The 25,150-nt window shown below is 46.3% G+C and overlaps 1 protein-coding gene across 1 annotated transcript in view; it reads left to right on the forward strand.

Annotated features, from left to right (window-relative positions):
• The window catches only part of Lrrk1 (leucine rich repeat kinase 1), a 156,086-nt gene that overhangs the window by 122,098 nt on the left and 8,838 nt on the right, over window positions 1-25,150 (forward strand). Inside the window, exons 21-29 of the mRNA XM_077799968.1 lie at window positions 6,318-6,489; window positions 9,194-9,357; window positions 10,236-10,375; window positions 12,194-12,443; window positions 15,286-15,452; window positions 17,950-18,147; window positions 19,515-19,792; window positions 21,553-21,747; window positions 22,582-22,733. Of these exons, the coding sequence (XP_077656094.1) occupies window positions 6,318-6,489; window positions 9,194-9,357; window positions 10,236-10,375; window positions 12,194-12,443; window positions 15,286-15,452; window positions 17,950-18,147; window positions 19,515-19,792; window positions 21,553-21,747; window positions 22,582-22,733 (1,716 nt within the window). The remainder of the gene's footprint in view (window positions 1-6,317; window positions 6,490-9,193; window positions 9,358-10,235; window positions 10,376-12,193; window positions 12,444-15,285; window positions 15,453-17,949; window positions 18,148-19,514; window positions 19,793-21,552; window positions 21,748-22,581; window positions 22,734-25,150) is intronic.

A 25,150-nucleotide genomic window follows, 5' to 3' on the forward strand; every position in this document is an offset into this window, starting at 1 on the left:
ACTTTTCCTCATTGTGCCACTCATCTATTTCTCTTTTTAATTTGAGGTAAAACTTACAGTAGTCTCCTCTTATCCAAGGTTTTACTTTCCACTGCAGTCTGAAAATATGAAATGGAAAATTTCAGAAATAAGCAATCCCTTAGTTTTAAATTGCACACCATTTCAGTGATATGATGAAACTTTGTGTCATCCTGTTCCAACTCACCAGGAGCATGAATCATTCCTTTGTCTACTGTATCCATTCTGTATAAGCTATCCCCCTGCTAATCACTTATGTCTACTGTATCCATTCTATATAAGCTACTCCCCTGCTAATCTCTTAATAGCCATCTCAGTTATCAGATTGACTGTGGTGATGTAACCTTGCTTGTGTTCACGTAACCCTTATTTTATTTAAAAATGGCCCCAAGGCATATAAGTAGTGATGCCAGCAACCATATGACCATTTTTGTGACATTTTTATGTGTCTGTTTTATCATTAATTGCTATTGTCAGTCTCTTGCTTTGCCAATTTTTTTGATTAAATTTTATGGTAGGTATATATATATATATATATGTATATATATAGGAAAAAACATAGCATATATAGAATTTGGTGCTAGTATCAGTTCCAGGCTTCACTGCAGGTCTTATCCCCTGCAGAAAAGAGGGGGGACTACTCTGCTTACAGTGAAATGCACAGATCACCAACATCTGAAACAACCAGTTTTTACAAATGCATACAGTAGGTAACCAACTCCCAAATTAAGATAGAGACAATTCCATCACCACAGAAAGTTCCCCCACATACTCTCCTGTCCTTATTAGCTATCACCATTGCTCTAATTCCCTCACCAACACCTTCCTTTTTCTTGAACTTCATAACTGAAAGAAATCATGCAATATGTTCTCCAAGTGGTACCTCCTGCTAAACATCATGTGCTGAGATGCGTCCAGGCTGTTGTGTATATCAAAAGTTTTGTTCTTTGTTGCTGAGTAGTATTCCGTTGCAGCTTTACTACAGTGTGTTTATTGCAGTCACATGTTGGTGGATGTTGGGGTTGTACCAGGTTTTGGCTACTATAAATAGAGCTGCTGTGTGTAGCCCTAAGTCTTTTTGGAGACATGTATTTTCATTTCTCTTAGGTAAACAGGAGGAGTGGAATTATTGGGTCATAAAGTGAATGAGTTAAGCTTAATTTTATAAGAAACTGCCCAATAATTCCCTCAAGAGGTTGTATTTTTTAGTCACTTTATTACCTCTCTAACATTTGCTATCAGTCTTTCTAATTTTACCTGATGGATATGAAATTGTATTTCCCTGTAGTTTTACTTTGCATTTTCTTCATAACTAATGAAATTTAACACCTTTTACAAATTTGTTGGCCCTTCATATAGTATATTTTTGTGTGAGGTGTCTATTCAAGTTTTGTCTATTTTATAATTAGAATGTTAGCCTTTGTCTTGCTTACTTGTAGTTCTTTATATGTCTCAGATATAAGTTCTTTCCCAAATACATGATCTGCAAATTCTTTCTCCCTATCTGTGACTTGTTTATATACTTGCTTATAACAAGATCTTGACAATCTTATTATATTTTTCTTCTAGAAGCTTTGTAGCTTAGCTTTTACTTTAGGACCTATAATCCAAATGGATTTTTGTTTATGGTGTGAAGCAAGGACCAAGATTCACTTTTTTCTATATGTTTATCCAATTGTTCTGGAATCGTTTATTGAAAAGATTTCCATTTTCCCCTCATTGAATTACCTTGGTTCATTTATCAAAACTCAGCCTTGCAGGTTTAGTTCCAGACTCTATTTTGTTCTACTAATTCATGTTCCTATCCTTGTACCGGTAACAAGCTACACTGTTATGGTGGCTTCAGGATAAGCCTTGAAATCAGGTAATGTACACCCTCTGTGTTCACTTTCTGTTAAATATTTCTATAACAAGTCACATGAACTTGGTGACATAAAATAATCATACATGTATTCTCTTTCAGTTCTGGAGGTCAGAAGTCCATTATCAGTTCCACTGGTCCAAAACAAGGTGTCCCAAGGCCAGTGCTCCCTCTGCAGGCTCTAGGAGAAAGTCCATTTCCTTGTCTTTTCCAGCTTGTAAAGCTGCATTCTTTTGCTCAAAGCCCCTTCTTCCAGGCATATTTGTAATTGTCATGTCTTTCTAATGAATTAACCCTTTATCATTATAAAGCTTCTCTAGCTCTGGTAACATCCTTTTCTTGAAGTATATTTTTTCCGAATCTAAAATGGCCAGTTTTTTCTTTCTTTTTATTTTAAATGGATTTTTTTCCTTCATCCTTTTATTAGCTGCTTCTCTGGTTATTTATATTAAAAATGAGTCTCTTGCTAACAGCACATTATCAGATAGTCTCTGACTTTTAATAGGAATATTTAGTTCATTTACATTTAATGTAATTAATTATATGGTTGTGTTTAAGTCTACTATCTTTCCATTTATTTTTATTTATTCCATCTGTTTCTGTTATTTTGTTCACTTTCTTCTACCTTTTTTTAGGTAATAAAATTGTTTTTAGTATTTTCATTCCCTCTGATGGCTATTTAGCTACTCTTCTTGGTATTGTGTTTAGTGGTTATGCTGGGGATCATGTATCACCTGGGCTACTTCATGTCAAGATGCATCTTCCTGAACAGCTAACTACAAAGCCCCCTATCCTGAGGTGGAACCCCAAGCAGTCCAGGCCTGGAGGGATCACATGGGGATCAGACCTCTGGTGGCTTCCCAGTCTACAGGTGATGCTTGGACCTAAACCAACTTGGTGCTCAAGGGCTCTTGTTCTAGTCTGATTCATCCACTTCCAGGGTTTGATCCTGGTGTTGGTCACAAGGCAGCAGCTGGTATCCCTAATCCACAGACCTTTGTTAGACACTTGCCATAGAATATATCACCCCCTGCTCCCCCAACTCTAGAGCCCAATGGGATGCCCACTAGAAGCCCCTGGGAAGCTGGCCCAGCTGTTATGAGGCCAGATCAGAAATTCTGTTGGCATAGACGCAGGTTCCTGGGGGCCAAACTGGGCCCCTTTGTCCTGAGGCCCCGCCCAGCTTTTTCAACTTGGCCTTATTGTGGGAGGGAGACTCAAATTCTTGCTGCTTCAGTTTCATGGAGGTCATGTTCAAAGACCTAAAAAGAGAAATCCCAAAGAGGAATTCAAGATGTCCTTAAATTCAAGAAGAATTCAGGGTACACAAAAAACCCAAGGTTAAGGTTGGTACACAAAAAACTCAAGGTTAAGTACTCAATGAGTTTACATAACTTTCTACTTATTTTATCAATGGGTTAGAGGACTGAAGAAATATTAGTGCTTAATAAATATGAGCCAGTTATTTATGTACTGTATATAGAGCAGATATATCAATCTATGTATATGTATAGATATAGATCTTTCTATTTGGTTGACCAGTAAAATCAATTGGCAATGTAACTTAGTGGTAGAGTACTTGCCTAGCATACATGAGGTCTTATGTTTTATTCCCAACACAACATACACACACAAAAATCAATCAGATGGGGGCTGGGATTGTGGCTCAGGGGTAGAGCGCTCGCCTAGCACCGGTAGGACCCGGGTTCGATTCTCAGCACCACATAAAAATAAAGGCATTGTGTTGTGTCCATCTACACCTAAAAAAATAAATATTTTTAAAAAAATCAGTCAGATCATCACCAGGGTCCCCAGGGAAGCTTACTGTACAGGGAGTGAGAACATAAAACCAGCCTGTCCAAGAATCTCAACTATTTTTCTGTAAAATGGGGATAATCACTGTTACCTACTCATAGCTGTCATGATCATTAAATTAGATAATACATGTAAAATACTTAGAACAGTGACTCTTACACCTAAGAACTCTCAAGACATCAGGTATTAGCAGTACTGTTGTTGCTAGTTCTTTGTGTTAAGTACTCACAGCTGGGGTGTCTGGTTCTGCACAGTGCCGTGAATAGCAGAACATTTTCCATCTTAGCACAGCCATAATGGTTCCCTTGTGTCCTAGGCGAGTTCCAGCTCCTTGCATCATAAGCTTTTGTAAGGTCAGTGACTTTGCTACAGTTTCTGGATCAATGCAAACAGATGTATTGGCAGGTCTTCCACCTGCAGCCCGTGAACCCCTCTAGTCCCTTGGAAAACCTTCAGGGGATTCATGAACCTCTTGGAACATATGCACTTCTTGCAGGTGGAAACTCCTGAGCTCTCAGCAGACACTGGCAAGGGCCCTAACCCCACCATCTGGCCGTCTCAGTGGTATACTGCTAGCCAGCCCAGTTTTTCATTGCAGGCGCCACTTCTTGCCCCGGTTTCACTTGTTGGTGTTCATCAAATAGATAGTTCGCCTCTTTAGTTCCATCTTGCTCACTGTCTGCTCACCCCCTGGGACAGCCTTCCCGGCTCCTAATTGCTCTTCAACCAGGTATACTGTTCTCTCCAGGGACTCTGCTCCCCTTGAGATCTGGCTTCTGTGATCAGAGTCTGGAGAGTTTGGCCTTACTGACTTCTAAGTCATACCTGCCTTCAGAAATATCGATCCCTGCCTTCACAAAGCACCGATTCTGTTTGTGCACTGAGCTGTGTACTGGAACCCCTGGGATACCTGATGCTCCTTCCCTTCTCCAGGCACATAGCCACAAAGAGAGAGGAAAGCAGGAAGCCCTTTCCCAGAGCACAGCCAGCCCTTGTAAGCAGTCACGTGAGACACAGGCTGAACATGACATGGGTAGATGAAACAGAAAAAAAGCAATAGTAGGTTCTGGTGAGGTCCTCCTGTGTAGGGGAAGAATTATGAGCATATAAAAAAAATATGAAATTTCCAAAATTTGAGGAAATAAGACAGGATGCTAAGATAGAAAAGGCCAAAGTGGGGACATTGGCACGAGCCCAGTGGTTGAGAATGTCCTTTCACCTAAGACCTGCGGTGACTGAAAAGGACCTACTACCTCATCATCTGTGTCCACTGGGTCACCTTCACAGCCCTGTCAATCCTCACCAACCTGCCAGGTGGGAACCCTGTCCTTCCCATGGGGCTCACAACACAGAGCAGGCAAGTCAGGGTTGGGATCTGCACCTGTGTGCTTGGGCCACCAGGCTGTCACAGAATTTTTCTTAAAATGGTCATCCCTCAGTACCCATGGGGTACCAGGACCTCCTGAGGATACCAAAATCCATGGATACTCAAGAGCCATCCTAGAGAATAGCCTGGTTTTTGCATAGAACTTATGCACATTCTCCCATAGAATTTAAATCATCTCCAGATGACTTATAATACCTAATATCATGTAAAAGCTATGTGAATGGTTGCTATACTATATTGTTTAGGGAATAATGACAAGAAAAGTCTGTACTTGTATAGACTTTTTTATTACCATTTTCAATCTGAGTTGGTTGAATCTATCAATATGGAACCTATAACTACGAAGGGACAGCTGCATAAAATTTTAGGAGAGAGCCTTTTCCCAACTGTTTTAAAGACGTTTGTTGGAATGCAGTGGATTTATTTTTAGAAGACTGAAACCGAAGGCATAGGTTTGTTGAGAAGATTCTAGCTTCTGCACACCCAGAGGGTGGCCCGAGACCCCCCTGCCTGCGGTCACCCTGTGCCTGTCCTACTTCTACCCCCACAGCACACAGAGGATGCTAGTTTTCAGGCACGCTTTTGGGAGGACCTCCCAGGTTTCAGCTGTTTTAAAATGACAACAGACATGAGCGCCTCGGTCACACAGTGATGCAGCATTTTTACGATGGCCATAAGTGTTCTCATAAAACATCCCTCTTTTGCGCAAAACAACCACCTTCGAACTTTTAAGGCAATTTTGTTGTTTCAATTGGCCAAGAACAATAAATAGCTTCGAAGACCAAAAAGACGTTACCCTGACCCCGATATCTGCATTGTCCTTAGAACTGTGCAGCTGTATTTGTTTTTCCTCCACCAACCAAAGTCAATGTTAAGTAATTTCCCAACCGCAACCCAGTTTGCCGAGAATCGACCTCAGTTTGCTGTGTCTGACATTTTTATGACCACAGATGTTTTCACATCTTCCCTCAACATCATTCTAGTCTCTCTCTTAGAATCTTTGGTAAATACCTTCACTATGGCCATCTTCATTTGCCTCTGGAGCAGTTATTCTCAGCATGTAAACCACCCTGTCTTTCTAAAAATAGAATTCCAAAGGCCATGTGTGGAAGGCACTTGGACAGCCTGAGTCACTTGGAGAAGCAGACTCCCAGGCCAGGCTCTCCGCCAGGGGGGTCAGGGGCCTGCAGCAAAGCTTGGTCCATGCTGGTCACCGGTCCCCTTGATATATTTCAGCTACCTCCTGCCACATCTCCTTCCATCCAAACCTGGCCTGGACACCCACGGCATACGGCACCCCACAGCCAACACAATCCAGCGGGTGTTTAAGATGAGCTTCGTTCCTGTTGGCTTCTGGCAAAGATTTATAGCACGGATGCTGATCAGCTTGGCCGAGATGGACCTGCAGGTAGCTGTGGGTTCTGGGGGGCACCTGCAGTGCACCCTTGAGGGAGGGAAGATGTCCTGTTTCCCAGTGGGACCAGATTAAAGACTCTTCTCCTTCAGAGATGCCACTGAGCTAGAACCAGGAGGCACAAACCATTTAAACCATCCTGTGAATACCATCAGTGTCCACCAGACTTTAGATCAGGGGTTCCTCATGTCAGCCCACCTCCAAATCATCCAGAAAGCTTGTTCTAATGAAAATACAAGTTTCTGGGCCCCACCCCCAGTGATGTGGCCCAGGACCAAAAATTGGCATTTCTCCTTATTCCCCAAGTGATGCCACTGGTCCATGATTTCAGACGCATGGTCTTGCCATCCTGGCTGTACACTAGACTCACCCAGAGGGGCTCTAACAAACACAAACCATTCCCCAGACCATCCAAATCAGGATCTATGGGAACAGGTGTGGTGGCACAGACCTGTAATCGCAGCAACTCGAAAGGCTGAGATAAGAGGATCGTAAGTTCAAGGCCAGCCTCAACAACATAGCAAGACCCTATCTCAAAAATAAATAAATAAATAAATAAAATTCCTAGTACAAAAAAAAAAAATCAGCATCTTTGGTGGTGGGCACCCAGGTATTGGTATCTTTTAAGGCCTTCTGGTGATTCCACTCTGCAGCCGACCTTGAACACTTGGTCTAGTTACCAAAAAAGACCTAACCTAAGGAATTTTGTCCTGTGGGTTCAGCTAGGGGTATGGAGCAGTGGCCTGATGTCATTCAACATAAATACTATGGAGATAATATTTGCCCCGAGCAGTGGTTCTCAAATTGGGGTTCCAAATCAGCAGAATTAGCTTTGCATAGTAACATACAAGGAATGCTAATTCTTGTACACCAACCTAAACCCACTGCCTCAGAAACTCCAGGATGGAGCCCAGCTATCTGATTTGGACAAAGAATTCTGATGCACTCTACAGTTTGTGAACCCCTGGCATAAATCTGGCCTTTTAAATCCTTTTGACATTGATCTCTGTGTGAGCTTCCTTTTGCTACTTTCTAATTAGAACACGCTTACTGAATTACAAATTCTTGGCTCCATAAAGCTGTTCTTTGATTTTCCCTTTTTATTAAAGTGGAAGAAAAATAAATGCAGGCACCCAAAAATCAATAGGAACTGTGGCAGCCTGTGTTAGCAGAAAGGAGATTTGTTTATAATGCCTGGAAGGTGCAGTGGGGTGCAGGCACTGTCTCTCCAAGGTTTCATCCTTCCCTCTGCCCTCCCTTTGAACTCTGCATCCTGTTGCATCTAAGTGGGAGGTCACCAGCACCATCATCTTGGGAGGCTGAGCTCACAAGCAGGGCACAGCTGGGTGCAGAGGCAAGCATCCTTCCCAACAGCATCCCCCACCCAAACTTTGGAAAGAAGTCCTATTGAAATTCAGATGAGTGACAGGGGAAAAAAGAGTTCAGTTGCATCTCTAATCAAAGGCATGCAAATTCATGCAGCAGAGGATGCCACTTTTCACCTATCAAATTAGCAAAGAGTGAACCTCAATACCCAGAGGCGGAACACTGGAAGTTAGTGTGTATGATGGTCTCAAGGTTCCAAAAGCCAGTTCCTCTGTAGCAACCAGAGCCTTAAAACCTTCAGCCCCTTCAATCAATAACCCCACAGCTAAATACCTGAATTGAGGAAATCATTGTGAACTAGATAAATCTTTGTGCTTTTTTCATGTCAGCATACCATATTTGAGGAAGCAAAAGATTGGCATTGATCTAAACGTCCAAAAGAAGGGAATGATTTGAGAAATTACGATACTTCACAGCTTTAGCAAAATGAATGTTAAGTGAGTTTTTTTTTAATATTTTTTAGTTGCCAGTGGAATTTTTTACTTTTTCTTTATTTATATGTGGTGCTAAGGATCGAACCCAGGGCCTCACACATGCCAGGCAAGCGCTCTACCACTGAGCCACAACCCTAGTCCCGAGTGAGTTTTTAATGACATGGGAAAAGTGATGTTTTTTAAAAGTACACTTTTTTTTTTTTTCCGTACTGGAAATTGAACCCAGGACCTCACATGTGGTGGACAGACAGACAAGCACTCTACCTCTGAGCCACATCCTCAGCCCAAAATTATACTAGAATTAGAAACACAGGGCTGGGGTCGTAGCTCAGTAGTAGAGTACTTGCCTCGCATGCATGAGGCACATATAAAAATAAATAAATTTTACTTTGATCCTCAGCAACATATAAAAATAAATAAAATAAAGGTAATCTTAAAAAAGAAAAGAAATACAACATAGGCTGTTTTTTAACTCTATATGTAAATTTTTTAAAATCCTGGAATCCTAGGTAACTAAATATCAATGACTTGTCTTCTGGGGGTTAAATTGTTGTTTTATTGTCTCTCATGTTTTTCTGCCTTGCCCACATTTCTAACATAAATTTTTACTTGTGAAGCCAGAGAGGGAAAAGATTTTTTAAAAAGAAAAGTCTACTTTCAATCGTTTGGAAAATCTGTTCCCAGGGTACCCAGGAGACCCCTACAGATCATGCAGCGTTTAATTTGGCAGCAGGGATGAGCGGCAGGCGTGGGAGGAGAGGGTGGGAAGCCCGTGGTGATTTATCAAGATGAGGCCGCCCAGGCCTCGTTAGAGCTCTGCACAGGGCCAGCGGCGAGCACGGAATGCTTAAGCAGGGTCTTTTCTGTCTATCTTTCAGCTTTTTGAAAACAAGAAGAATACTAAAAGCAGGAACAGAAAAGTCACCATTTACAGTTTCACGGGAAACCAGAGAAATCGCTGTAGCACATTCAGAGTGAAAAGAAATCAGACCATCTATTGGCAGGAGGGGCTTCTGGTCACTTTTGATGGGGGCTACCTCAGGTAGGAACATCTGGAAGCCCACCAGCCCAGCTCAGCAAGGTGCTGGGACAAGGATCCCCATAACAGCCCCCTGGGCAATGCCTCACCAGAGTGCTCCCGAGAGGGGTTCCTCACGGCAGCTTGCTACAAATGCAAGAGCCTCTCTGTGAATGTCCCCGAGGTCCCCATCTTCTCACCCTTTCCACACTCCTTTTGCAGGACTGGCATGGTCAGAGCAGATGTGGCAGCCACTGAGCTAGCAATAAGAACAGTGGGTACCTCCTACAGTCACTGGTGGACCACCAGCCCACCCCCTTGTTCTGAGAGAAACCAGACGAGTGGGTGCGAGGGATCCTCCGCTTCAGTCCCACGCTGGGGCCTAACAAGATGACAAGATGCCCTTTCTCTTCTTTTTTATTTATTCATTAATTTATTTAGAGACACACACATGAAGTTAGCTCCGCAGACTTAATGAATGATCAACGCACATGATTATTTAATATCTACAATGAGTTTTTCAAAAGAATCCTTAGCTGTGTGAGAAGATACCGTGAAGATGTTCTTGCTTTAAAGCTCACCATGACCACGGCGGATGAGACCACGGTGGCTCAGAGAGAGAAGGGACTCCGTCAGGGTCACATCTGAGAGTCAGAGTCCACCCTGAGCATCCTGACAGCAAAGTCCTCCTCCTTATGGCCACGTCACTGTGGTGGGGATGGCGTGGGGAAGGAGACGAGGACAAGACAGACCCACAAACACAAGTGCCCATCAGAGGGGTCTCCTAGCAGTCCTGCAGGGCACGGGGCCCCTCCGGGTCCCTAGGGCGGGGTCCACCTTGGAGATCACCCAAGTCACCTCAGCAGACTCACAATGGTCTCCTTTTCCTTTCTGGGCTGCAGCGTGGAATCCTCCGATGTGAACTGGAAAAAGAAGAAAAGTGGAGGGATTAAAATCATTTGCCAGTCGGAAATGAGGGACTTCTCAGCAATGGCTTTTATCACGGATCATGTCAACTCCCTGATCGATCAGTGGTTTCCTGGTAAGAGAACTTTCTTGAACCAAGCCTTTGACCATCCTTTTATTTCTTTATAAACCAGATGGGGCTGTGCCTTTGGGGAAATTGAAATTCCACTAGGATTCAGACCAAGAAAACCAGTGTGTGTGAGGGGAGGTGGGAGGTGGCCCTTTGGTAAGAGACCTAACCCCAGGGGACTCCAGCTCTGGGCTTGGGCAGGGAATGCTGTGAGAAGGTGTGGACTGGGCCCCTTGGAGAATGTGCCAGCACTCGGGCCCCTGGGAAGAGAGGTGACTCTGGATCCCACGCGTGGCCCAAGGACATGCTCCGTGTGAGTCAAGTGTGGCTACTCCACACAGTGAAGACAGAGGGGCTGACATTAGAGGGGGCTGGCAGACGGAGGTCTACCCCTGGCAGGGAGGGAAGGGAGCAGCAGAGCTGAGGGCACCTGTCCTTCCCTGCCTCCCCGACTCCTCAGTGGTAAGCCACCTCCCACATGGCCCTTCTCAGACCCGTTGGATCAGCTTTGTCATTGACAGTTCAACCAAAGAAAATACTTTTTGAAGTGTTGTTGAAGTCCTCTGTTTGTTTTGTTACTGGAGTGGAGACAAACACCCAGAGGGGCCCGCAGGGAAGAGGTTGTCAGGGGTGATGGGGAGGAGAGGAGAGACTCTGAAAACTGGAGGCCAAGCCAGTGCAAAGTAGGTTGGGATCCCATTAAACCAACTACCTGCTCAAACAAGTCCCTCGGCCTCTCTGAGCCACTTCCTCACCTGCCTAAGATCCCTGCATCCAAAAGACAGCATCAGGAAAAGTGCTTACCGAAATGGCAGGGTGTTGCTGAATACACGTTCCAGCCACTAGGGTCTGGTTTCCTTTGTGGCTGGGGTCCCTTGGGTACTGGCAGGAGGGTAACCTACAAGGAGCAATGGCTTAGAGAGGGGCTTTCAAAGAAGCCTGTCCAGTATGTGATCTGTGAGAATTTGGGGGCTCTTGGCCATCCAAGGGGGGCCCCTTGGCCCACATCAGCCCTCTGGCACTTTGAAGCTCCCCATCCAATAGTGCCTCCCACCTTCAGATGCTGGGAAATTTGACCCAGTGCCACCAGCGAGTGGCCAAGAGCCACTCCCAGCAGGATGCCTGTAGAAGTCAAATGTACACAGGAAGTTGTAGGCATTCCCCTCTAACCCTGCACAGAGCAGGTCATTGGCCAGCCCCAAGGGTGCCAATGTTTCTTTGCACCCATCAGAGGCACACAGAAAAGTTATGTCCTCTGCTCAGGGAAACCCATGTCAGATGACAAGATTTGTCTACTATCCTTTGTACTCATGATTCCCCCTCCCTGTATTGCTCTTCTAGAAAGCATCATAGTAGTTTCAAGTCTTCTGTGTCTAATATTAAGAATGGTTCCTTATGCCAGCTGTGTTTGAATGGCTGGAGTATAGCTCAGATCCAGCCCCAGCCATGAAGGTGGGATTCCCGCTCTCCTTCTCACCCTGCTCCACCAGCCTCTCCATGGGTGCATGGTTTCAAGGCCCCTGCTCAGGATCAAGACCACCAGGCAGCTCTTAGGTGCATCCTCACCTACTCCTAGGGAACATCTTCCAAGAGGAACAATAGCACTGTCTAAAAAGGCATTGAGTTTTGGACTCATGATGAACATGGATGTTCACAATGAACAATGGCACTCAGTTTGGGACTCTCCCTGGGATCCAGGCAAGGGCGGCCAGACCCCTGCTGTGAAGGTCCACCTGGCCCAGGTTTGCAAGGTGCTTTTTGCTCAGGAGACTCACCTTCAGCCACCTTATCTTGTGTGAGCTCTCCTTCTCTGTCCCCATTTAGCCCTGACAGCCACAGAAAGTGATGGGACGCCTCTTATGGAGCAATATGTGCCCTGCCCTGTCTGTGAGACCTCCTGGGCCCAGCACAAGGATCCCAGTGAAAAATCAGAAGGCGTGCAGTACTTCGACATGGAAGACTGTGTGCTGACGGCCATCGAGCGGGACTTTATCACCTGCCCTAGACACCCAGACCTCCCTGTGCCACTCCAGGAACTGGTGCCGGAGTTGTTCATGACAGACTTCCCAGCCAGGTATGCTTCCAGGGCCCCTCCCAGGACACAGGTGCAGGTCACAGGGCTATGCTTCTAGCCATGCAGGTGCCCATCAATCCCAGGGCAGACCCCTTCCACTAGGTCACTCCATGGTGGCCAACTTGAGGTGGCAGCCATTGCTTCCCATCAGATCTCAGGTCTCCATGCTAAAAGGGAACCAGGAGGGAACCTAAAAGGGAACTAACCTAAACATGCCCAGTTGGGCACCTCGCAGGTGAAGCTATCTGGGACCACTGCCCTTTCTTCCCCTCTCATGAGCTAGAGTTCCTTTCTGCTGAACTAGTCCTCACTTCTTCTAGTTCCTATCTCTCTGCGAGCTAGAAGAATGGAAGGTAAAGAGATGTGCTCCAGCCCCTTAGGAAGGAAAATGCTCCCAAACCTAGTCTCATTTTACTCTTTGGGCAAATGCTTATTCCCAACTGCAGCCCCAAGGCTGAGCATTTGGTCCCCTAACTGCTCTACAGTTGATTCTACCCGTGCTCATGACTGATAACTGGGAGAAGATGCTGGAGGAAGTATTCTATTGTCCCACCCAATTGGTAATGGCAACAAAATCCAAGTCCTCAGTAAAACATGACATCTTCTTTGGTGGATAGAAAACCAAATCTGTGATTTGGTCTCCCTGGAAATGATTAGATATCAAGTGGCTCCCAGCATTTTTGGAGTTCTAAAGTCCTATTGATTTGTCACTGAAAGGCATGCATGCTGTGTCTGTTTTTTTTAAAGAACATTAAACTCTCCCCCTTTTTTTCCACAAGAATATTTGTATTCTCATATTTTCTACATCACTTCAAGCAGATGTGGAATACTCTGTGAATTTGCAGAATTGGGTTCCAAAGCATGCTTCTGGCTGACTGTTAAATTGAGGAGGAGTGGGGGTAGAGTTCAGTGATAGAGCATGTGCTTAGCCTGCATGAGGCCCAGGTTCCATCCCAGCACCAAAAGTATAATAGTAAATAAACAAAGGGAATGCATCCTACATTAGATGATTCCTGCAGTTCTTTTCATTATCCCCAATAATCTCACAAATGAATGTATGTGACAGATGCCACTCTTGCAAAATGACTTCTCTTCATTCCTAGATCTTTAACATGAGGAGGATTCTCTGTTCTCAGAGATCATGGGAAGTTTAGTATATACATGCAATATATACATATACATTGTGTGTGTATACATGTATGTATATATATGTATGTATATGCATAATACAATCTGATAAAAATATCAGGTTGATTTTTTAGGGAGGTGCCCAATTAGAGAACCTCTCAAATTTTAGAATTTTCATTTGTTGTACTTTGCTATGTTTACATCTTAGCTTAGAGACCCCAACTGAATGTGGAATTCACTGTGTGGAATTTGAAAAGCCAGATTGTACTGTTCCTGTTGGTTTGAATCAAATCAGGCTGTAGCAGAATTCTGAAATTAAGTTATTTGACAGGAATTTGAAAACCTTGACAATCTGAATAGGATTCACAGTTCAACAGAGGTGCTCCAGACTTCATCTGGGGCCCAACTACAACCCCAAACCATCATACCCCCCAAATTTGGAGTTTGGCAGGCAGAACTCTGCCCTGTGGCTCCTACAAAAGCATGTAGTCCCTGAGTCTGTGCAAGTCCTAACAGAAAGCCCCAGAGAGATCCCCAGTGTTCCCACAGCTCCCCATGCCCATCCTAGGTGAGAGGTGGTTTTGTTGGGTGCTTGGAGAACAACTCCAGCCCATCTTTTGTGACGCCCCCTAAGGGCTGCAGTGGGTGTAAATGGTGATGTGATTGAGCTGTGCAGTCTGAACAACCACAAACCTGTTCCTAAAGTCAGGGAAAACAACCCCATCTGCAGGCCAGGCCAGTGGGGCCAGGAAGGCTCAGGTGCGGGCTTCACCTCTGCCTGCATGGGACACCTGGACGGGGCACCTGGACGGGGCACCTGCCAGGGTGCTGGGGAACTCAGGTGAACTTCAGCAGGTTGGCTGTCTTCTCCTCCCTTCTTGGCTCCCTGCTTTGCCTTTTCACTGTAATGTTTCTGGAGATAAAGAGGAGTCACAAGGAATGAGAAGCAGCCTCTGAGAATCCTGGCCACGGCTCAGACCTGGGGTAACAAAGGGCACCCATGAAGGCCCAGGCCTTGCATGCCAGCCCTAGAGCCTCTGAGCATCAAAGTCCACAGAGGACCTGACATCCTGCCCCTTCTGTCCTGGCCTCCATCTGGGCTGCCGGGAAGGCTCTAGGCCACTAGTCCATGCAGCCCTGGCCTGCTAAGTCAAGACCCTCCAGACTCCCCAGGAATCTGCAGAGAAGGCCAAGTCCAGGAGCAACTGCTAGTATTGTCCAAAGCCTGGTAGAAATCTTTCTTCACTAGGATTAGAACACAGAGACCAGTGAGGTGGCTGACGCTCCCTGCCCTTGGGTGAAATCGGGACAGAGGGGACCCTGGCCAGGCAGCGCATGGCAGCATATACAGTCTTGGCATAACAAAAAGTAGAGAGACAACCTCAGTGTGAGTAAGTCTGAGGGATGCTAACTGTCCAAGCACAAAATCTTTCGGAGTAAAACATCCAAAGGGATCCTTGTTCCGTACCCACCATTTTTGGTACCCTCAGCCTGGTGTCATCGAAATGTCCTGGTCATCTCCTATTATGAGCCCACTTCACAGAGGAAGGGACTGAGGTTTGGCAAGGTATGGTTTGCCCACTGGCATGTGGCAGGTCCAGGGTTAACCCAGATTGGTCCATCCTCACAGGTAGCTTGAACTGTGACTCTCACGTGGGGAACAAATGACCCAGGGTGTGGTCATTGGGTTGACCCTGAGCTGTGTATGCTGCAGGCTCTTCCTGGAGAACAGCAAGCTGGAGCACAATGAGGAAGAGAGCAGCATCCTGGGCCAAGGTGGCAGCGGCACTGTCATCTACCGAGCCCGGTACCAGGGCCAGCCTGTGGCTGTGAAGCGATTCCACATCAAGAAATTTAAGAATTTTGCTAATGTTCCAGCAGGTAACAGGGGCCCTACCTTAACACTACTTTTCCCCCAGATATTTGCTTTCTCTGGTCAAACTCCCTGCCACCTCAGGGGCACCTGAGGTGACACACATATGGTATAGGAGGCAAGGAGGGTGGGCAAGGCCAGTGTAGGTCCCAAGGCAGCTCTGCTTCATGCTTGACAGTTTGGGGGACTGGCTGGAAGGCCAAGCCATGTGAGGCCTAGGGGTCACTCTTAGAGATGAGTCTCCTGTCTAGCCAAGAGCCCCCGAGAACAGAGACCACCTTCCTATCTGTGTACTCTGACCCGGGCACAGGCACAGAGCATAGGAAGGTGGGCACTCCCAGTGGATGGATTGGAATGCTTCTCCCCTACTGCCCAACCACAAAGAAAGGAGCTTCCTCTTGTCCAACTTAGAGGCAGCATACTCAGCCCCAAGCATCATGGATGGTTCAGGAATATTCTCCACCAAGAAGAACCCATCACCATTTGTCTTAGTCCTGTTCTGCTGCTGTAATGATACCACATGCTGGGGATTACTAAGCAATAGAAACGTACTCAGCTTGTGGTCCTAGAGGTTGGGAGGCCCAAGAGGGTGGCTCTGGCATCAGGTGAGGGCCTTTGAAGGTTAAGAAAGTCTGAGAGCCAGACAGCAAAAAGGGAGCCGAACTTTATTTTATAATGAGCCTATTTCTGTGATAATAATCCACTCCTGAGACAGCCACAGGAATCCACTTGTGAAGACAGAGCCCTCTTGACTTTGTCACCTCCTATGAGGCTCCAGCTCCCACACTGTTGCATTGAGAATGAAGCTCTCAAAATGTGAACTTCAGGGAACATGTTCCAACCATGGTACCATGTAATGCCCAGCCAGTCCTCCATCCAGCCTACTGAAAATCACATTTTCCACTGCCCCTGGCTCAGAATAGGTCAACTGTGTGGTTTTAGGCTAATTTATACTCCTGGTAGCAAAAATTAGAATCACAGACAAATATACAGAACATAGAAAGGAAGAGTCAAACTTATAATTGTCTGAAGAGACTGTGACTTTCTGCATAGAAGATCTAACAGACTTGGTTGACAAATGTCAGAGCCAATCAGGGCTTCCTGAAATTGCTAGACGTGAGAAGAGCATCCGAATTCAGCAGTGTCCCTATCTACAACAAGGACCCATTAGCAAACGTGCTCCATGATAAAAACCATAAAATAAAAACCATGTGGTATCAAGGAATAACCAGCGCATCATTCCATTTAGTTCTCTGAATCTCAACAGGGCGTTTCAATATGTAATTTGATTAACTGTAAAATGCACGTGCAATGAGAAAATCCTAGAACTGAGAATATTGACAACGGAAGACAAAGCGCAGAGGACTGCCCTGAAAATGTCATGACGTGAATCTGCAGACATTAAGGCCATTTCCTTCTGGGGCAGGGAGCTGGCGGACTGCAGAGATGATGTAGCAGGTCAGGGGAGAAGGACACACCAAATGGAGTGCAGATTTAAATCTTATTGCACAACATAAATTTCTAATGGGTCAAGGACCCAATGTGGAAAACAAAACCTTTACACTTAAGAACCAAGTGGCTGCACACACATAGATCTGGCACAGCCAGATCACCAAAGATTTTCATGCTGTTTGAACTCTCACCCCCAACAATCACCTATTATAACTTATAAACATAGAGGAGAGACAGAATCAAGAGGACAAGACAGACAGAACACAAGAGGACAAACAGGGCCTGCATGCACCCTGCCTGGTGGCCTCGGGCCCAGCTGATTCTGTGTATGCTGGTCACACCCGGTGGGCAGTGTCCTGACCCCTCCAGGGTCTCATGCAGGCTGTCATGAATTTTAAGGGTAATGGAAGTAGTTTACAGTGTAGGGTTGGAAATCACCCACCACCTCCCAGACCTGTCTCCTCTGGCGGGAGATGACTGTCACAGGCCAGTGGCCCTGGGACTGGTAGTTTCCACCTTCAGGGATCCTGGCTACTAGCAGTGACCTAAGCCCCAGCATCCTTAAGGGGACAGAGGAAGGGGCCTTGTTAAGGGGACTTGTTCCAGACATTTCCTGACTCAGCTGCTGAGTGAGATGCCACGGATGCAAAAGAAAGAAGACATAATTGGGACTCCTAGGTAGCTGACCATGGGTCTGGGGTGAGGGCCATCCCTGGGTGACAAGGGTGGGCACATGTGGCAGTCCTTCATCAAGAGGGCCAGGTGGGCCTTAGTGGGTATTCGGCGACTGCCAGAAGTTACAGGGCCACATTTAGTGCTTGAAAAGGAGGGGGCTTAGCATCAGCCCACGGTACCACCCCTTGGTGCCAAATTCTGGGCCATGACATGGCAATCCCTTATTCAGTGTGTGCCTTAAGATGTAAATCCCTGCCCCACCTGACCCCTCCCATCCTGCGAGGCCCCCATGTCATGTGGCCCTTGGGAGGCTGCCTCACCCATGCCCAATTCCTTTGTCCTCCCTGGGTGGCTGAAGGCCGTGCTGTCCCCCAACAGACACCATGTTGAGGCACCTGCGGGCCACAGATGCCATGAAGAACTTCTCAGAGTTCCGGCAGGAGGCCAGCATGCTGCACGCCCTGCAGCACCCCTGCATCGTGTCGCTCATCGGCATCAGCATCCACCCGCTCTGCTTCGCCCTGGAGCTCGCCCCGCTCAGCAGCCTCAACACGGTGCTGTCTGAGAACGCCAAAGGTACGGGCCACTCAGAGGTCAGCCTCCAGGGGGTTGCCTGGGCCCTGCCTCCAGGAGGCCACCAGGGCAGTCGGGCTGGCAGGGCAGGCCTCAGGGAGGCCATGGGCCCCAGGCCTCCCCCCAGCCTGACCCGGCTGTCTGGGTACAAAAGTAGAGAGCCACAGGTGGTCTCAGTGAGCCAGTCCCATGGCAAAGCTCCTCACCAGGCCTAAACCCTTGATGGTGACGTTGGTAGGGCCTGAGGACCTCCACTCAAGAGTCACAGAACCAGGTTCCAAATCCTGGTTGCCATAACTTGCTTATTTTACTTTCCTATAAGAGAGATGATAATAGCCCCCCAGAGAGGGCCTCAAGCTTAAATGAGGCAGCCCTGGGTGGGCCCAAATTATGGCAGCTGGCACCCCAAGCCCACCAGCTACGAAACTAAATCCCTTCTCTGACTAAGACACTGTGCTGCCCACCATTGTCAAGTCTGAGACCCTGGGTTCCCTTGTATCGTATCTGAATCTTTTAAGAAATTTAAAAGGAATTTACCTTGAGAAATGCTGACCAAACTCCAAAGAGCTGCCAAAAGAATGAAAGTTGGTAACTTTGGACTAAAGAAGAAATGGTATTAAAATCAGTCCCTTCTCCCTCCGTGAAAAGGAAAGATTTTAAATGAACTTCTTGTATCTGCAGCTCTGTTCTCGAGAGCGAGACCACCCTGACCTGACATGAACTAATGGGATTTTGAATCCTTGCCCTGGTAGTGAAAACACCAGCAATTCCAAGCATGAGATGGCATGAAAGGAGCTCTCACAGGAGCATTTCTATCCGAAATACCATTTCATTTAAAAAGAACATTCTCTGTCCATCTTGAAAAATAGAGAGCCCGCACCGGTGGGACTTAGAGTATTGGGAGATGGATTAGCCAACTTTCCACCACTGAGACAAAATAGCTGACAAAAGCCACTTAAAAGAAGGCTAGATTTATTTTGGCTCATGGTTCCAATCCCTGGTTGCTTGGCCCTGTTGCCTTGGGCCAGTGGTGGCAGTACATCATGGTGGGAGAGAAGGCAGCCCACCTCGTGGTGGCCAGGGAGCAGAAAGGGAGAAGGGAGGGACCAGGGTCCCCTTAGGCCCTTCAAGGTCATGCTCCCAGTGACCTAACTTCCTTCCACTAGGTCCCACCTCTCGAAGGTGCCACCACCTCCCAGTAGTGCCACAGGCTAGGAATCAAGACTTTAACACATGGGCCTTTGGGAACAAATGATAGCAGGAGAGAGAATGGAAGAAGGGGAGACAGTTACCACAATGTTCATTTTATTCCAAAAAAAATTGAAATTTTGATGGATTTCAAAGTTGTTATATTTTTTTCTTTTTGCAAGATTCTTCCTTTATGCCCCTGGGACACATGCTCACCCAAAAAATAGCCTACCAGATTGCCTCAGGCCTGGCCTACCTGCACAAAAAGAACATCATCTTCTGCGACCTGAAGTCGGACAACATCCTGGTGTGGTCCCTGGATGTCAAGGAACACATCAACATCAAGCTGTCTGACTACGGGATCTCACGGCAGTCCTTTCATGAGGGAGCCCTGGGTGTGGAGGGCACCCCTGGCTACCAGGCCCCAGAGATCAGGCCTCGAATCGTGTATGATGAGAAGGTACCTGCCCAACCCACTGCTGTCCCTGGCTCCGCCCCACAGTTCCTTCTGGAGCTTCCCAGCTCAGCAGCCCCTCAGCACTTTTCTCTCTCTCTCTGACCTTGCTCCAACCTTGCTCAGTGAGGGAGGTTCTGGCTTAAGTGGGAAGGACGCAGGGGCCTCTATCTCTCTGCTCGTGACAAGGTTGACTTTTCCTTAGGCTCAGAATTGTCAAACCTCAATCCATGAACATTGTACAGGCTGTAAAGAGTCTGAGACAGAACTGGCTCTGGATTTGGGACTCAACAATGATATTTGATGTACAAAATGAGGGCAGAGGACCAGCCTTGCAGGGTGCTCTTGAGAAGTAGATGGAGTAAATGTGATAAAGGCTACTAGCCCATAGGGGCTGGCTACAAGGTGCTGGACAAATCAAATGCCAAACCAGAGGACAGACAATTCTAGCAGGACAATTATGGCTTCCCCAGGCAATTGCATAGCCAGTCTTTTTTTTAAAAAAAAAATATTTTTTAGTTGTAGGTAGACACAATATCTTTGTTTTATTTATTTATTTATTTATATTTTTATGTGGTGCTGAGGATCGAACCCAGGGCCTTGCATGGGCTAGGCAAGCTCTCTACCACTGAGCCACAACTCCAGCCCCAGAATAGCCAGTCTTAATTCAGACAATAGCTAATGTTTATCTTCTTCCCTGATAACTGGTATATGCAAGTACTCAGACAACTTAAAATCATCTCCGCCACACTGTGCTGCATCTAGTACTGGCCTTATTAATTAATCACCCAGCATAGAAATTCCCCTCATATGCAATTTCTGATTATTGGGTGATTCTTAGATGGACCATTGACTAGTTGCTTTGAGAATGACCTAAGCGTATCAACTTGGCACCTGTGTTTGTTGCTCAAGATAGAAAAGTCAAATCAGAGCAACAGAAATCAGAGCTTCTTCATAGCACATAACACAGATAAGGTGTTCACCCTAAAACTTGGATTTTAATTAGAAACAGTCACATTAAAACTTTTCCAGTCTTTTCTCAGCCGTTCTCCTGCTGAAAGTTATTTCTTAACCCTTATAAGTTATGTAGGTGCCTGTATAATTCTTTCCTTGGTGGGCCTTTTTATGAAAATTAAAATGAGAGACACAGGTTGTAATCTAGGAGTTACTCCCAGTCTGCGAGTTACATACACAGCCCCTCTGCAAAACCTGTTAAGCCAAGGGTCTTGCCATCATTATGGCCCTTAATCAATACCTAGAGGTTAGCAAACTCTCACTGTGAGTTTATTGGTTAGAAGGATGAACGGATGGATGGATGGGTGGGTGGGTGGGTGGATGGGTGGGATGATGAATTAATGGGCAGTAGGACAGGAAGTCAGATAGATAGGTGAATGGAAAGAACAAAATATGGGAAGATGAATGGATAAATTCACAGGAGGACAGGTAGTCAGATAGATGTGTGGATGGGTAGATGGATGGATAGAAAATGGGTAGATAAATAAAACAACAGGTGGTTGGAAGGATACACAAATAGGTAGATGGGAGAATGTGTAGATAAATGGACAGAAAGACCAATGGTTGATTGGATGGACAGATGGAGATAGATGGATGAATTGTGGAGGGATCACTGGTGGTCTTCCTTTAGCAGGACTCACGTTTTCCTTGTTTAATTGTGTCTGTCTCCCTGCTCCTCCACCTCAGGGCCAGCTTGCCAAAAGCCACTGGGCTCAGGCAGGAGACCTGACTTGGCTTGCCTCTCTGCCCAGGTAGATATGTTCTCCTATGGGATGGTGCTCTACGAGTTGCTGTCGGGACAACGTCCTGCACTGGGCCACCACCAGCTTCAGATTGCCAAGAAGCTGTCCAAGGGCATCCGCCCCATTCTGGGGCAGCCAGAGGAAGTGCAGTTCCATCGACTCCAGGCACTCATGATGGAGTGCTGGGACACAAAACCAGAAAAGGTACGGAGGGGAAGGCGGGCACAGTGCCTGGGGCCTGGGACCTCCTGTCCTTGTGGCAGAGACAATGGCAAATGTGTGAATGGCTGCCCACCACCCTTTACTAAGAACAACAGGCAAACTTCTCTGATCACCTCTTCTATAGAGAGATATTTACTGCCCCTAACATACCCTGTATCATTTTGTGTATTATTCTCAGGAAAAAAAATGAACTTTCTTTTCTTTCTTTTGAATTTCTCAGATTTGGGGATATTTGCATAGACTTTATTGGTTAAGTATACCTAATCTCCAAACCCAAAATGCTCTGAAATCCATAACTTTTGAGCACCATTCAACATGTGTATCAATTCCTTTATAGTAACATAACCTTTAATGCAAGAGCAGAGGGAATCTAAGTATCTCTTTGTAAAGTAATGGGGGGAATGGTTGCTTGTGAAAAACAAGGTTCACAGTATAGCCGTGAAGCCATTTTATTATTCTTAGGGAGATGCCCCATGTTTCAAGGTTAAATGCATTTATCAAATCAGACAGAGCTAGTTTAATGTACTGAGAATAAACAGGGTCTGAGAAAAACCCTTCACAAGAGTGTATATCCTCAGGAATGGCATGAATTAGTTGGGGTTAGGCTGACCTGATCAGCTGAGCTCAAGATGCTTGGCCACTGATGACCCAGAAGCCTAACTGGGTATGTTTCTGGTGCCTGAAATCCTCTGAGCCTCTTGTTAGGATCTGGTCCTGAACGACAAATTCCCTCATGCCCACCTGAATTGAGACAGCAGATCTCATGGGCAGAACTGGCCTGGACATGCTCATGACCAGGAGACCTCTGTCCCTCAGCGCCCGCTGGCCTTGTCCGTGGTGAGCCAGATGAAGGACCCGACCTTCGCCACCTTCATGTACATGCTGCCCTGTGGGAAGCAGACGGCTTTCTTCTCATCCCAGGGCCAGGAGTACACCGTGGTATTTTGGGATGGAAAAGAAGAATCCAGGTAACCCCCGGATGCCTGTCCTGTCCTACTGGTATTGGGGGTGTGATTGGAGAACAGAAAATCAGTGATGACCACAGTGAGCGTTGTTTAATGGACAGTGGGTAACAAGACTTTGTGAGAGTCCATTCAAGAGAGCAGGAAGAGAGAAAACTGAATATGTATAGACACACGGTACAGTTTTACAGTTAAGAGAGGCAGAAAAGGAAAAAAGGATGGTGTGTTGGGAACACAAGTCAGGGAGAGTTTGCTTTGAGAGGAAGCTGTTTGCAGCCTGGTGAGGCAGGACATTAAGTGATGCTGCAGTGGGCAGTGAAGTCACTGCAGAGTGAGAGGAGGGGACCCAGAGCCAGGCAGGAGGGTCACCCTGCAATAGGAAGTCCAGTTGTAGCTCCTTTACTCAATGAAGTGGCAGGAAGAAGAGAAGCAGTGGGGGAGGTTGTGGATACTCCAGAAGGAAGGAGAGAGTATGCGACGGGCCTGGGGAAGTCCAGGGTGCCGCAGGGCGGTGCTGAGGCCTACTTCAGGCTGGAGGTCCTGGGTTTGAAATGAGACCCACCAGCCTGGTTATGTGACCTTCCCCAGCTTGTTCCACTTCTCAGATTGCAGAAGGGGCGACGAGGTGGCTTTCAGCAGTCAGGATTTTGTCAGGCACAGGAGCAGGGTGCCTTCAAGGAAGTGATTATATTACAGAGAAGGACTTGGGACCTAAGTGAGGCCATAAACCAGGGAAGGCCAAGGGTCGTGGCAGAGTAAGAGAGACTTGCAGGGAGTAATGGTGTGAGCCGACAAGCCAGGAGGAGGTGGTCAGACAGCAGGTGCTTGGCAGGGCATGGGCAGGAGGGACACAGTAACAGCAGCAGGATCAGGAGTGCAGCCCTGGGCAAGGGTGGCTGGGATAGAGGGGGAAGAGACCACTGAAGAGCGAGCAGAAGGTCCCAGGACACAGAGGCCAGGGCCTGAGAAAGGAAGTGTCAAAGACAAATCCCTGAGAAGTCACCATCTTGTGCGAGAACCTTCAGTCTCAGCCAGTGTGTGTTGCCCCTCACCTACCCAGTGAGACATCTTCACAGGTGACAGTAGCCTTCTGATGAGCCCGGTGGCAAACATATTCAGGTGCCAAAGTCAGGGAAGGCCAGACAAAGTGAAGCCTGGGTGGTAATGAGACCAACGGAATGGACTTTGCCATTCTCTCTGGTCAGTCTGGGTGCCATGTGCATCAGATTCTGTGTCTCTGGGACAGAGGGTTGTGACATAGACACACACTAAAAAATGGTGCCTTAATGAAGTCATTCTAAAAAGGACGGTGACTATACCATCCTGTTGGGATACATTCTAAGGATAAAATAAAAAGCAAATTTTCAGCCAGGCATAGTGGCACATACATGTCTGTAATTCCAGCACCTTGGGAGGCTGAGGCAGGAGGATTACAAGTTTGAGGTCAGCCTCAGCAACTTAGCAAGGTCCTAAGCAACTTAGTGAAATTCTGTCTCAAAAATTTAAAAAAAATTAATTAATTTTAAAAAGGACCAGGAATGTGCCTTAGTGGTAAAGTGCCCCTGGGTTCTATCTCTGGTACCAAAACAATTAAAAAAAAAAAAAGCAGTTTTGCACAGCTGCCCTCCAGCCCTCCTTATCCACTGATTCAACCAACTGCTGAGGGAAAATATTTTTTTAATTGTGTCTGCACTGAACATGTATAAACTTCTTTGTGTCATTATTCCCTAAACAATAGAGTATGAGCATTATTTACATAGCATTGGCACTGTAGTATTGTAAGTCATCTAGAGGATTAAACTCTGTGGGAAGATAGTATGAAAATCTTTTGCCATTTTTTTTTATAAGAGACCTGAGTGTATGGAGACAGTGGATCTCAGAACCAATTCCCTGTGGATACAGGAGATGACTATGTATTACACTGTCTTCAGTAATGACATTTTTGGTGGTGGTGTTATTGTTATTCTAATATATCGTTGTGGTTGTGGGGTAAAGTTAATGAGTAATTATGTTGTTGTCATTGGAAACCGTGATTTTCAACATGAGCTAAAATGGGAATGGGATGTTAAGGTAAGTAGAAACCTTATAGTTCTGAATTGAAATTGCATGGACTTGGGAAATGTTTTGGTTTGGTGCCCACTGAAGAGACCTAGAAACAATAAGCAACCAAATACCCATGAACCCCGAGGACCAGGTGATGGTCTCTAAGTAATGAAGAGAAGCAGACCTCAGAGGAGAAGTGGCCAATTCCAGGTCTGGAGTGGGACATGAACCTGGGACATTTGACACATGAGAAGCAAAATGTCCTCAGAGACTTTGAGATATTCAAAGGGATTCCGGAGCCAACCTGTCCTGCTGGTGCTGGATGGGCCCCGCTCCACACACCTGGGGATGCTTTCTTTATCTTCTCATCTTGTACACAC

Source organism: Urocitellus parryii, chromosome 6 (assembly GCF_045843805.1).
Source record: "Urocitellus parryii isolate mUroPar1 chromosome 6, mUroPar1.hap1, whole genome shotgun sequence".
In the NCBI taxonomy this organism is placed as follows: domain Eukaryota; kingdom Metazoa; phylum Chordata; class Mammalia; order Rodentia; family Sciuridae; genus Urocitellus; species Urocitellus parryii.